The sequence below is a fragment of the Otolemur garnettii genome, unplaced genomic scaffold, assembly GCF_000181295.1.
Source record: "Otolemur garnettii isolate 467f Iridium unplaced genomic scaffold, OtoGar3 scaffold00022, whole genome shotgun sequence".
NCBI lineage: Eukaryota > Metazoa > Chordata > Mammalia > Primates > Galagidae > Otolemur > Otolemur garnettii.
In genome coordinates, this window is record NW_003852417.1 from 21,608,545 (window position 1) to 21,622,096 (window position 13,552).

General features: G+C 51.9%; 1 protein-coding gene across 1 annotated transcript in view; it reads right to left on the minus strand.

Annotated features, from left to right (window-relative positions):
- The window catches only part of GALNT14 (polypeptide N-acetylgalactosaminyltransferase 14), a 202,508-nt gene that overhangs the window by 6,180 nt on the left and 182,776 nt on the right, over positions 1-13,552 (minus strand). Inside the window, exons 10-12 of the mRNA XM_023511823.1 lie at positions 6,447-6,573; positions 4,114-4,206; positions 98-181 (exon numbers count right to left, since the gene is read on the minus strand). Of these exons, the coding sequence (XP_023367591.1) occupies positions 98-181; positions 4,114-4,206; positions 6,447-6,573 (304 nt within the window). The remainder of the gene's footprint in view (positions 1-97; positions 182-4,113; positions 4,207-6,446; positions 6,574-13,552) is intronic.

Below are 13,552 nucleotides of genomic sequence, written 5' to 3' on the forward strand. Positions count from 1 at the left end.
CCCTCATCCAGTTGGCCACAGGCCATCTCTTTACTAGACTGAGCCAGGGGAGGGCCACTCCTTGTAGCTAGCCAAGGCTCCACCAGAGGGAGGATACCTGAGTTCTGGGTAGATGTTCTCCAGGTACCACTTGAAGCTCTGGCAGCGCAGATTCTTCCTCAGGTCCAATCTGCTCTCAATGCTGGTGGTGCCAGGGGTGAGGACAACACAAAGACAAAATAGTTGTCAGAGGCAGACACCAGGAAGGTGGCCAGGATGGGGAGCACCAGGCACCCATGCTCTGCATCCACATCTCTTTGGAGGGTCCTGGGGAAATTTCCCAAGGAGAGAATTCTGTAGCTCCAGACAGAGCTATGAAACACTTAGCACTATCTCACAAATGGCGTGGTAATGACACTGAGCGCTCATGCTTTTTATTTGAAAATGGAATTTGGGGGTGTTTTTACTTTTCATTAGAAACAAAGCTGCAAGAACATTCTATGTGTTATTCAAAATTCATTGCTGGAGCTCTGGGTCTACTTAGAATCTTTTTGTATTCTACAATTGGAAAACCACTCCCCACTACTCTAGCCACAAGAATCCTCTTCTCCGGTTGGTTCTGGGGCCCAGCCATGTATTCGTTCATCAAATATTCACTGAGCACCTACTATGTGTCAGGCATCGTATCCAATGTAGGATAGAATAGAAAGGTTTTGAACAGGAGGCAAAGACAGGGAAACAAACCATTATAGCCATTACATGTGTCACAGGTGGGCACGCAGGGCGGTGGGGACACCCCAGAGGGCCCCCTCGCATGTTGATGCTGCTACCTGGAAGAGTGGATGTTTTCTAGACAAACCAGAAAGAGGCTGAGGTAAGGCCCCTGCTGCAGGCAGGAGAGCAAGGAGAGAGATGAGCACGCGAGGAGGGAGGGAAGTTCTGTTCTCAGGAACGGTGCTGGTGCTGCAGGATCTTAAAATAGACGTGTGTATGTGAACACATGTGGGGGCTGGGCGAGGGAAGGTGGGCGGGATGAGAGGGAAGACAGACCAGGAAGGGTCCTATGAGGCAGTGCTGAGGAGTACAGACTATTTAAGCGCCTTGAGATAGAACTCGTGGGTTCAAAGCAGAGCACGAATGGTGATGTTCCTGCTCTGACAGCATCTGCTGTTGGGTCTGATAAGGTGGGGCTGGGGACAGGGAGGACAGCAGGGGGGGCAGGTGTGGAAGCCCAGGTGCTGAACACACTTTTAAATGGGGAAGTGGGTGGAATGGAGAGCACACAGGCTCTGTCCAGCCCCTTCTCTCCCTCTGCACTGACCCCTGTGGGAGCTCTTTCCGACTTCTCCTTCCCTGGCAGCTACACAGAACTGGCCCTGTCTCCCCTCCCGCCACCCCTGCTGCCTCCCTGGGCCCCCTGAGACTGCACCAGAACCTCTTACCCAGAATATTCAGGGTCTAGCACGGATCTGGGTGGTCACGCCTGAATGAGGCCGTTTTACCAGGACTGATCATTTGGATGGGGTGGGAAGGACAGGGATAAGTCAGGGTTGAGCCCCAGTGGCTGACGTGGACAACAGAGTACCAGGAAGACTGTTCACGGGGAATATGGGAAGAGGAGTGTGTTCAGGAGAAACCGCATGCATTCCATCAAGGACTGGTTGGGCAGGAGGCCCCTGAGAGATATCTAGGTGGCAGTGTCCAGTTGTCACTTTGATATAGGGGACTGGAGTGCTGAGGAGAGGCCCAGGATAGAAATAGAGATGCAGGTACAGGCAGCAGAGATGTGATGGTCAGGGCCAGAGAGAATGTGTGGCAGGAAGAGGCCTTAGGACAGGCCCAAGGGAGAGGATCAGCACATGGTGGGGGGGCGGGGGGGGGGGAGCCTGCAAATGGGACAGGGAAGGAAGGGCCGAGCAGCAGAAGGCAGGCCATGGCTGCGGAGTCCTGCTGGCCCAGGGACCAGAGGCACGCAGATAGCGGGGGAGGCGGGGTGGGAGATAATGGGGCAGCCTGAGAGCACAGTACGGGGACGCATCAGTCACTGAGAGTAGGTGGGAGCAGGTGCCGGGCACCGGGGCCAGGCGTGCCGGGAGGGCGTGGACCCAAGGCAGCTCCTGCTGTCTCACGGAGGCCTCTGGACAAGTGGAAAAGAGAGATGCAGTGACGAGCACTGGTGAGCTACACAGGGTTCTATAGTTTGTTTTCTTTCCTCCTCCTCATCCTTTTTTTAAAATAAAGATGTAAGACACTGAATACATTTAAAAGCTGATGGAAATGATGCCCAGAGAGGCCAGGGATAAGGGAGAGAGTAAAGGCTTCTGCGGGACAGCCCCCCAGTGTGGTTCCCACACTTCTCTGCACATTATAAATACCTGGGGGCATTTGTTAAAAAATCCCACAGCCCAGGACACACCCCAGATCAAGCGAAGAGACTCCCAGGAGGAAGAGCACAGGCTGCAGTGTGTCTGAAGCGCCCCTGGTGACTCCAGAGCACACGCTACTTTAGGAGCCTCCCTGCCAAAGCCTCCCTCCTTGCATCGTGGCCCTCGGGCCAGCAATCTCCGGGTGCTTATTGCAAACGCAGAAACTTGTCAGAATTCGCGTTAGATCCCCAGGAAGTCTGTGTGCACATTGAAGTTAGATGAGCCCTGCACCAGGAAGCAAGAGGAGCTGCACCCTGGCCGTGGGAGCTCAGTAAAGGTTGATTTATGAATGAGTGGGGGAGCGATGCTGCGTCCCAGTGCAGGTGGAAGGCTAGCCTCTCTCAGCAGGAAGGAGCCCGTCCTTTGAGACAAGAGGATGGTGCAGACGCAGTGATGTTAATGTGCTGGTTTGTGTGGGGAAGCTGATGTCCTCTATTTCAGCTGTGAAACAGGAGAAAGTTTGAAGGAGGGAGGTGGACTCGAGGGCTGGGGAGAGTGGAGAAGGTTTAATGATGATGGAGGAGAACGCTAACTAGGAAGGTCCAGGGCCTGTGGGTGTCCCAGGGTCTTGTGGAGAGGATGGCCATGGAGGATGACTAGCAGCACTGGTGGGTGTTTCCCAGCTCTATCCAGCAGCCTGTGTACAGGGGAGGGCAAGGCACAGTCAGGATCACTCATGGCTGAGAAAACTTAATGCAGGGAAGAGAGTGCTTCTTCATGGACAACAGGACAAAAGATCTGAGGACAAGACCTTCTGAGCTGTCTTTGAGCAAGAGTGTAGAATCCAAGCTGGAGAGAGAAGGGCTTGCGGGGGCGGGGTGGGGAGGGTAGAGCCAAGAGATCAAGGTTGTGATGAGATCCGAAAATAAAATGCCTCAGGAGTTTAGGAGAGCCAGACAGGAAGGATGGCGTGGATTTATGATTTCCGAGGCGCAGGTTGTTTTGGCAGGCTGTGATTTAATTCTCCTGTGCAGTGGTGGACTTGTCCCGTGAAGTTGAGTCTATAAAAAACCCATCTCCTCATGCCATTCCTTTGTATGACTAGTGGCATTAGTAGAACAAAAAGCCATTGGTTGCCCCCAAAGAAACATAAATGATAACACAAATGAATGAGTCACTGTTTTTCTCTACTCCAATCAGCTTTGGGTTGGGGAATGCAAGGGCATATGATTTTAGAATTAGACAGATGCGGTTTGAGTCTCCATTCCCCTCCTACATGCTGTGGTCTAGGGCAAACAGGTTAACCTGTAGAGGCCTCAGTCTCCTCATCTGTACATAGGGTTAATTAAGCCCATTTCTCAGAGTTTGAGAAGGATTAATGAAGTAGCTTACATCACAGTATCTAGTTATTAATAAACATTCCTTGCCCTGTCCTCTTCTGTGAAGCCTGAGCACTATTGCAGGGGACATCTGTATGGCACTGCTCCTTCCAAGGAAGGAAGAAATGAGCGTGGGTGACTGAGTATGAGGAGGGAGGAAGCCTGTCCGACCCGGGGACACTCAGGCTGTCCAACCTGCACCCTGTGTTTCTGTAAAAAGCTGGACACATTGGTCCACTGCACAAAGCACAGCTTCGACCCCACTCCCCTACATTGATTTAGCCTTCCGAGTTGCCAGGGAGTCCCCCTACAAAAGCTGCCTCAAGCCCTGCACACCCACAATGGGGTTCCTCTGGACTCTGCTCTCCTCAACCTGAAGGGGTACTTACTTCCCAAAGGGCCTCTCCAGGGCAAAAGGCCGGGCCGCGTAGTAGTATTGCTTGTATTCATCCATCCATACTTCCGCTGTCCGCTTGGTGTTCCTGGGGAGATAAAGGCGGGTCTGTTGAGAAGGGGGCTGTCGAGGAGGGCCTGTGGGCACCAGCTACCATATACACATGTGGGCTGAGTTAACAGCACCACCCTGGTGGGGGCTGCCACGACTGACCTGCTAACATCAATGTTACCAGGGTGTGACCCAGCCAAGCCCCACCCATTTCCAAAGGGTCCTCTATCCCAAGACACAGGATTTTAGTACAGGTTGAGCATTTCTTGTCCAAAATGCTTAGAACCAGAAGGGTTTTGAATTTCAGGGTTATTTTTGTTGTTGTTGTTGCTTTTGGATTTTGTAACATTTGCATACACATAATGAGATATCTTGGGAATGGGACTCAAGTCTAAACATGAAATTCATTGTGTTTTGTATACACCTTGTACACTCATAGCCTGAAGGCAATTTCATTTTTCCTTGGGGGATGCTGAATGAACTGTGGGGTTGTGCACCTGTGTTTTGATCGCTGAGGTCAGGCATGGAATTTTACATTTGTGATGTCACGTCAGTGCTCAGAAAGTTTCAGATTCTGAAACAGTTCAGACTTTTGGATTAGGGATGCTCAACCTCTGGGCATCCTCTGCTTCTTGTTCCCAGGTTCCCCCCTTTACCACAGGGCAGTGCTGAGGTCCCAGGTCTTCAAGGGGAAAGTCTGAACAGCTAGGTCTTCCCAGGCCACACAGTTAGCCGGTGCAGTTAGGAAAGACTCAGGGATCAGCCTTCCCTTCCAGACACTTGGCCAGCACTCTGCATTTATGTAACTAGGTATTTGCTCTGAGTCTTACCCCAGAGGTCACTGAGGATGTCATCATTCAGCAGTCAGGGCTCTGGGGCTACCAGAAGGAGCCCCGGAGCAGAGAGAAATGACGACATCAGGAAATAGGCATGTGGCGTCTTGGGCAGTAGGGGCACTTGTCAAGGCCCAAGTAAGTGACCTTGGAGGTTCAAGTGAAAATGGGGTGCTCTTCCAGATGTAGTCTCTGCTTCGGAGCAGAAGTGTTTGATAAAGGCACTGGCAGGCCCTTCTAAACTGGGACCTGAGCTATCATATATACATGTGCAGCACAGTCCAGTCCGGGGGCCCTTCCACTGGCCTACCCGCTACCCGTCAGCTGAGTGAAAGCTGCTTAGCAGACATCTGGGCATGATTTCTCTAAAACCCCAGTGACCCACCCATGGTATACAGGATGCCCACTGGCCAGGGCCCAGTCTCAGAACCAAGGGCAATCTGGAGCCCCAGCCCTGCCTTATCCCCAGGCTGGCCCCTCCAGGTGGCCACAGGGCTCCCCTGTACCAGGGCTGCTTCTCTCAGCACCGTCTTTCACCCTATTTGTTCTCTTAGCGGCACGGGTCACTTTCCCATTGCTCAAGCCCCGCCTCCTCCAGGATGGCTGTCAGGACATGACAGACAATCTGCTTATGTGTGCAGAAACCCGAGGGCGGAAGAGCACAGGAGGGGACAGGGACACCCTAATAAGGGGCACCAAAGGGGTGCATAGCTCCCCTCCCCTCAGTGGACCAACAAATGACACAACAGAGAGAAAGAGGGGACAGTGGAGGAGTGAAGGCATCCGATGACAATGGCAGAGGATAGGGAAGGAGGGAAGAGTGAGAAGAAGATGGGAGAGGGGAAAAGGAAACCACAGGAATTTCTCTGAAAGGAGAAAAGGAAGAAGGAAGAGGAGAGGCCAAGGAAAGGAAAGGGGTACACAAAGGCAGAAGCCGGGGACGGCAGTGGGCATCCTGGGGCCTCTGAGTCCCTGTGAAAGTGTACCATCTCACAGGCAGGAGATGAGAACACAGGCGGACAGGGACAGAGCCTCAGGCCCTGCCCCTCTGGGCCCTTTCCATGCCCTGCTGAGGCGAGCAGCAGGCACCCAAGCTGTTCCCACTGTGCCTCCCTGTCTCCTAGTAACCCAGCCTGAAGGTGGGTTGGGGGCAGCAGGTCTTCTAGAACTTTGGGACAAAAGGGTTGCCCTTCCTGCACCCCACACAACCCCAAATACTGGGGGTCCACACCCTGCAGGGTGGCACTGATCAGTGGCTTGAAGCCCCTGAAGCCAGCCCCTGCCCGGGCAGAGTCCAGGGAACACGTGCAGCTGCTGTCCAGCAGGGGACTTGGGCAGCCTCACCAAGCACGAGGGACAGCTGAAGCCCCCCAGCAGCAACCCTCAGCCAAGGCCATGGCCATCTATGCCGCTGTCCACACTCGCTGAGCCCCAGGGCACTTACTTTATATATGTGTTGGCATTTCCATCTGGAAAAACATACGGGTGCTTCTTCCGGAAGACGTGCCCCACCCGGCTGCAGGGGACGATTTCTAGGCTGCCCCCACACATCCATACGCGGAAGGAGATTTCTGCAAGACAGTCACTCTCTGTTACCTCCTCTCATTGCCCCTCTGGGTTGGAGGCCCCCAGTGCTGGGGAGTCCCTTTCACCTAGCTTGAGCATGGTGGGTGAGAACAGACACTGCAGCCAGACTGAGAGCGCCACTGGTTGGGCAGCCTCAGTTTCCCCTTCTGTAAACAGGGATGGTCCTAACACATCAGAGGGGAATGTAAGGTAACAGACAGAAACAGTGTTGGGCACGGTAGACCCTGGAACACATTCAGTGCCCAGCATAGTTGGAGTGGAGGTTCTGCTAGGATTGTAGCCCAGAAAGGAGGAGGCCTGGGGGCACCAAGAAAATTGCTTTTGAGGGCAGTGCCTGTGGCTCAAAGGAGTAGGGTGCAGGCCCCATATACTGGAGGTGATGGGCTCAAACCTGGCCCCGGCCAAAAACTGCAAAAAAAAAAAAAAAAGAAAGAAAGTTGCTTTTGAACATATGGAAAGTTTCATTTTGGAAGGTGGATTAACCACAATCCCTGGTGATCCCACAGGGTTAGAATCAGTATTGAAGAGAAAATTTTCATTTGAGAAAACAGGAGGATATTGTAGCTATCAGGGCCTAGAGGACTATCATGAGAACACCCGGGGCAGACTAGCGAACCACATGGCAAGGATGCCGCAGAGCTGACGGAGTGTCCAGAAGGCATCTGGACAAGGCAGCCACCAAAGGTCATTCTGCACCAAGACTGCAGTTCTACCGCTGGGTCAGAACTACCTCAGTTGCAGCCTGGGAGGAGGAGGGCTGAGAGCAGAAAGCAAGAGCCGAACGTGACTGTAGAAAATGCTGGGAGCCGCTGAGCTGTTATTGGGGGTGCCCCCTGGGTTCGCACTACACCCACTTCTTCAGGGTTGGCTGCTGTGGGCCCTCAGAGAGGTGGGCAGGTGGAGTTAGCAGAGGCAGCTGTGACGAGCATTTCCCCCCGGGAGCACACCAGCAGGGTGGAAGCACGCTTCCTCCCACTAAGGGAGGTGGGGGCCCAGGGTTAGAATCGCCAGGGCGCAGTGACCTTAGGAAGCAGACAGACCGTCAGACGGTGTTATTAGTGCACAACCTAACTGCATCCAGGGCAGGTGGCCCCCAACCCCCTGCCCCGAGTATGGCACTGGTAGAAAAGGCAGCTTCCAATCTGTAGGAGTTCCTGCCTGGTCCATGCTCCCACAGCAAGTCCAAGCATGAAGAAGGAAGGCTTGCTCATGAAAAGTCCATGCAGGGGAGGCCGTAAAATTTCATGTGGATGCGGGCCAAGTCCCTGGCCTGGGACCCAGGATGTGGCTATGCCAGGGCCTTCCCATCATGAGTGCCCTGCACCCTCTAGCACCCTGGGCCCCACCTCACAGCCTCTCTGGATGGGTTTCTTCTCCCCAGCGGGTCCTCTCTCTCACCTGCTCTTCCCTCCCTTCTACTACTACCACTACTACGCGTTCTCTTTTCATTCCAGCTTGCGTCCTGATCCTCACCTGCCCTCCCCCACCTGTCCCCAGCCACCTTAGCTGCTGCCCACTCCCAGTCTCTTTGGAAAGGCCACAGGGATGTACATGAGGCCACTTCCTATCATCCCTACTCTGCCACCTTCCCACACCTGTCTGCTGCTGCTAATTCCTGGGAAGCCCGGATTTCCCTCAGCATGGGGGCAGTGTGGCCTCTGCGACAAAGAAAGGACTTCTGACCACGGCTACTGAATGATGGCAAGAATGTGGGGGGAAGGAAACCAAGAGAGCTCAGCTCTGGGGCCGGCAGTAACCACCGGCTGTGTCCCTGGGAAACCTGCTTGAGCTTGTTGAGGACTCATTTCTTCGTATACTAAACAAAGATCAGAAAAATCCTTGGCAGGGCTGCTGTCGGCATCGGATGAAGAATTTTGAGAATACCTGTATAAAACTAAGTGTGACTGGAAGAACGGAAGTGGTGATTCTGAGATGCCTCTGAAGCCAGCATCTCTAAAACGTGGACACTGATGTGTGGCGCCCACATCTGCCCACTTCTCATGTCTCAGATGATTTACAGCCTTTTCCTGCCTTCTGCCACACTGCAGGGGACACTTGAAATTCATGGAGGTCACATTTGAAACTTTGACTCCCCACGAGCTCCCCACGAAGTTCCATGGCATGGAGTTGGCACCTGGCTGGGGCACCGTTTGCATGGAGTGCCAGTAGCCTGGGGCGTGCCCAGCACCCACACTGTACCTCGCAGCGAGCACACCGCGGGGCAGAGGGGCCCACAGTGGAGCCGTGTCAGCACATGTGAATCTTGAGTCTTAGGACGTCTTCCTGAACATGTTGGTGCCAATCAGCTCCTCCCCAGGGACTCTAAACAGGGTCTGCTCTAGTTCCCAAAAAGGAAAACCTTCTAATCTCACATCACTAGAGACGGAGTCGTTGCCTACTAGATATAACCCGCAGGTTTTGTGCCAGCTTTCTCCCTAAAGCTATGCATGCGTTTCAGTGACAGCCTCTTCCTTTCCATGTATTCAAATGAGACATATGTCCCTGTGCATTTGCAAAGCAAATCCCTCCACCCTATGCCTGGACCATGTTGCCCCCATCCCTATGCCCCACCCACTGCTTTTCTCCCTTCACCCAGAACTTTCTCTCTGAAGCTTCCCTCTGCCTCAGCCTCAGTCATGCACAGGGACACTCCTTAGACTGCATCGTCACCCAGCCCTACTCTTCTCCACTTTCTTCTGGTCTCCCCACATTCTCCGGCATCCCCTCAAGGCTCTGCCTTCCAGCATCTTCTTGACTCTGCTTCCCTATCTGCTCCCAGAAGGCACTGGATGCTGAGGACTCCCCTCCATCTCTCCAGCCCCCATTTCCCATGACCTGCTGAGGCTGCTATTGAGATACATGGGGCAGCATCACACCCAAGACATCTCCACACCGTCAGGGCCTCCCCACAGCCCTCTGCATCCCTGCATCCTCTCTGCCTCCCTAAAGCCAGCCCAACCTTCCTCCTCATTTTCCTGTGTCTATTGCCCTGGTGCAAAAATTGAAAGCATCACTATTCTTCAAATGTCAGTCGTGGGAGGAAAATGACCCTTTTGTTGACTTCTGGGCCAGGCTTTGTTTAGCTTCCTCCTCCAAGGCTGCTGCTTAGTGCTCAGTAGTGACTGATGTTCTTATTTGGTGATGCAGAAGCAGCTCTGATGGGACAACCAACAGCTACTAGCTGGGAATCTCCCCAACTCCAGAATCTGTGCTTTTTCCCTGACACGGCCCTGCCCCAATAGTGAACATCTACCACTGGCCAACACAGCAGTGGATACAAAGATTCTGACTTCAAGATACTCACAAGCAAGAGTGACCAGCGTCTAACTAGCTGCCACAATCCCCCCTTATCAACTCAGTGACTGAGTCCTGAACAAGGTCTGTCTCAGGCTGTCTTTAAGTCTGGCTGCTACTGCTGCCCAGTGGAACGTGCAGCCTGAGATGAGCTCAGAGTTTCTCTGCTGCAGAGTCCAGATTGTGGTACCTGAAATTATCAGGGGCACGTGGCTGGCACAGATCACTGTGCTGCTGCCAAAGTCAAGAGACAAACTGAGGGATGCAGCTTGGAGTTTCCAGATTAGTGTCATGATTTATGGGTTCTCCAGTGTGGAATATTTAACACCCAGGACACACTGCTGCTGCTCCCTTATCTACAGCAGTGACTTCGGGATAATGATGTGTATCCTCCTGGGACTATGAGCCAGGCCTGGTGGCCCGTAGCTACCTGCTGAAGGTAGACTTTGGGCAAGTCTACTAATCCTGAGGCCCCAGGAAGGGGACCTTGCACAGGTGGTCTGGGAAGTGCTGAGGACCGAGGCGGCCCAAGGCAGGGTAGAGCAGGCAGAGCCTCTGCTCCCCAAGGCTGCAGCTCCTTCAGGGACCATCTCTGAAGTGACAGAGGAGGGAGCAACAAGATTTTGCCTAGGGAGTTCCCAGGGGGTGCTCACTGAGTCAGCACCTGCACAATCCCCTGAGCAATGATCGTCACCTTGTACAGACCCAAAGCTATTTTGAATTCCAGGCAGGGAGATGTGTAATTATTCCATCCTCGCTGGGGGCACTGTTCTCATTTCACATTCTTTAAGCATTAGGTTAATATGAGAGCAAATTGCCCTCCCGCCTCCCATTCCCACTTCTTTCATTCTATCTCTTTATCAACTTATCAGTTCTTACCACCCTCCAGGGCCCTGACCCTTCACCAGAACCAACATTTGCCTGGCCAGCCCATGAGGAGTGGACAGAAATTTGGAGAAGGGACAGCTTTCTCTCCAAGAAACAAGCCATGGTGTTCAGATGACACTGCTTGTCCATATTGGTCAAGGTTCTAGCTTCACTGTATAGCCTGGTTTCTAAGCAAAGGCAGAGACCCAGTGTCTGTGGGTACCACTTACTGGGATGGGCTGTGTTTTAAATGGAGCCTCAGAAATGTATATGTGTGTACACTGTATACACAGCAACATTCTCTGTTCTACCTTTGCCCAAGTTTAAGGGATTAGAGAGGATGGCAGTGGGCAGAGAGGCAGACACTCACACGGCTAGTGTCATAAATTCACACATATTTGTGGGACAGGACCTTACCTCTGGGTAATCTTTACATTCCCAGGGGCTACTGGGCCAAGGCAAACTCTGTTATTCTTTAATGACTTGAGCAGAGGTAACATTATCAGCCCGTAAAACACATCCTCGCCTATGCACTTCACTCACCTCTGAGACAATCGAGGCTCCACTCAGGCCCCCTATTCTAGACAAGTATTAACCACAGCCACATCATGGTCACCAATGGCCATGTGACTGCAAATGCCAAGGTGACACCCTTTATCATCCCATCTCCCCTATGATGGGAAGATGACTCGATGACACTTGGAGAAGCACAGGAGCATCTGGACACGATGGCCTCAGGGGATCTCACCTGGGCACTGGGCTTCAGCAAAGGAGCCCAGACAAGGAACAGAGCACTGGGCTGCATTAGCTTTACTCTCCATCTGGGGAAAAGATGCCTTTTCATCAGACTTGGATGCCGTTCTCAGATGAGGCTGTTTCCCTCATCCTGAGCCACTAATCATGGAAAATGTCAGACACAGTCCTCCTTTAACAAATGCTGCTCACACATAACCTGAAGGGGCAGGCAGCCCATCCCGATTAGTGTCATGGTGGAACAAAGGGGCTGGTATTATCTAATTGATCTTTACAACAGCACTGCAATATAAGGACAGTGAGAGTTTTCCATTGCTACCATAAAAAATTATCACAAACTTAGTGGCTGGTTTGATTGGGCCCTCTGCTTAGGGTCTTCCAGGCTGAAATCAGATGTCAACAGGATGTCTCTATCTAGAGTCTCTGAAAAACAACCTGCTTTCAGGCTCATTTGGTTGTTTACAGAATTCAATTCCTGGGGTTGCAGGACTGAGGTTTCCCTTTCCTCAACTGACCTGGGGCTCTTCTCAGCTCTTTCATGTTGCCCCCTCCAGCACTGGGGGTTGGTCAGTTCCCCTCATGCTTCAAATCCCTCTGGCTTTTCCTTCTGCTCCTTCTCTTCTGCCCACAGCCTGGCAAAGTTCTCTGTTTATAAGGGCTCAAGTGATAAGACCGGGTCCGCCCTAACAAGTCAGGGTAATCTCTTACTTCTAGGCTACTGATTAGTGACCTTAATCACACCTGCAAAATCCCTTCTGCCATGTAAGGTAACATCCTGATAGGTTTCAGGGATTAGAGTGTAGACATCTTTGGTGGGGTGGTGGAAGAAGGAAGGACATTATTTCTCCCTCCCATGGGGATCATTGGTTCCACTTTAAAGAACTAGAAACAGGCTGAGTGAAGTGAAGGAACTTTCCCAAGGATGCCTAGTGATGACTTCCAGATTCCAACTTAGGTCTATCTGCCCATGTTCTTTATATAACACATGCGCAAGTGCGTGGGCACAGGGGAGCCAAGGCTGGCATAGCCTGGCATCTCTGCCTACATTCTGGAGGCGGTGGGTGGTGGTGGTTCCTCTCTGGGCCTACTTCATCTGTCTCTTCTCAGCAGTCTTTTGTGCCTCCTTTGCTTTGGAAATCCCCCATTCTAATCCAGGAATCCCATACTTCCCTTCACGCAAGTGCCAAGGTTTCCTTTTTGGAAATGTGCATCCCTCATCCAGGCCACCTACACACACTGACACACACACACACACACACACACACGCACACTTCATACCTGGGCAACAGATTCATTTTATCTCTAAAGACCAAAAGCTAAAAGTAAGATGCAGCTCTAAGGAAATAGACATATTACACATTCCCTGTGTAATGTAAATTGCAGTTTAAACATCCAATTTTAATGCAAATCAACTTCTGAAAAAAAGAAATTCTAAAAGCCACATGTCTCTAAAACATGCTCTCATTCTGAACTGCTGATGCAATTATCAGAGGTGTTCAGCTCACCTTAGAAGCATTTGGTGGGAATGGTGGCCCCAGGGCCATGTGTGTGAGCATGTGAGCCATCGACCATGGCTGCGTCTAACAGATAAAAACCAAGATGGGATAGGGCAGGAACTGCATGTGATGGAGCAGGTCAAGGTCATCTTGGCTGGAGCCTTCCCTAATAATCTATGTATTTTTGTGCTATGACATAAAGTCAATACCACATACGTGAACACATCTAGAATTCATAGAAATTCTACTTTTTGGAAAGGCAATATGTCTCTGCCACTACTGTTATTGTTCTCATGTTTAAAGGGAACTTTTAATCATGCACTCCAGTTAATGCAATGAGACCTATTTTAAAGGGTGCCTTATATAGTGTATCATGTTGTCCTTTTCACCCCTTCCCATTCAGCTTTTGGATTTCTGAACACACATTTAGTGAGCAGTTTCTACTGTTGTGGCCTCAAGAACAAGAAGGTGGATGAATGGCCTTGCTTTTGAGGAGTTCCAGGTTTGGTAGGAGGCTGGGCAGCAGGCACAGACAGATAGACAGACAGATGTG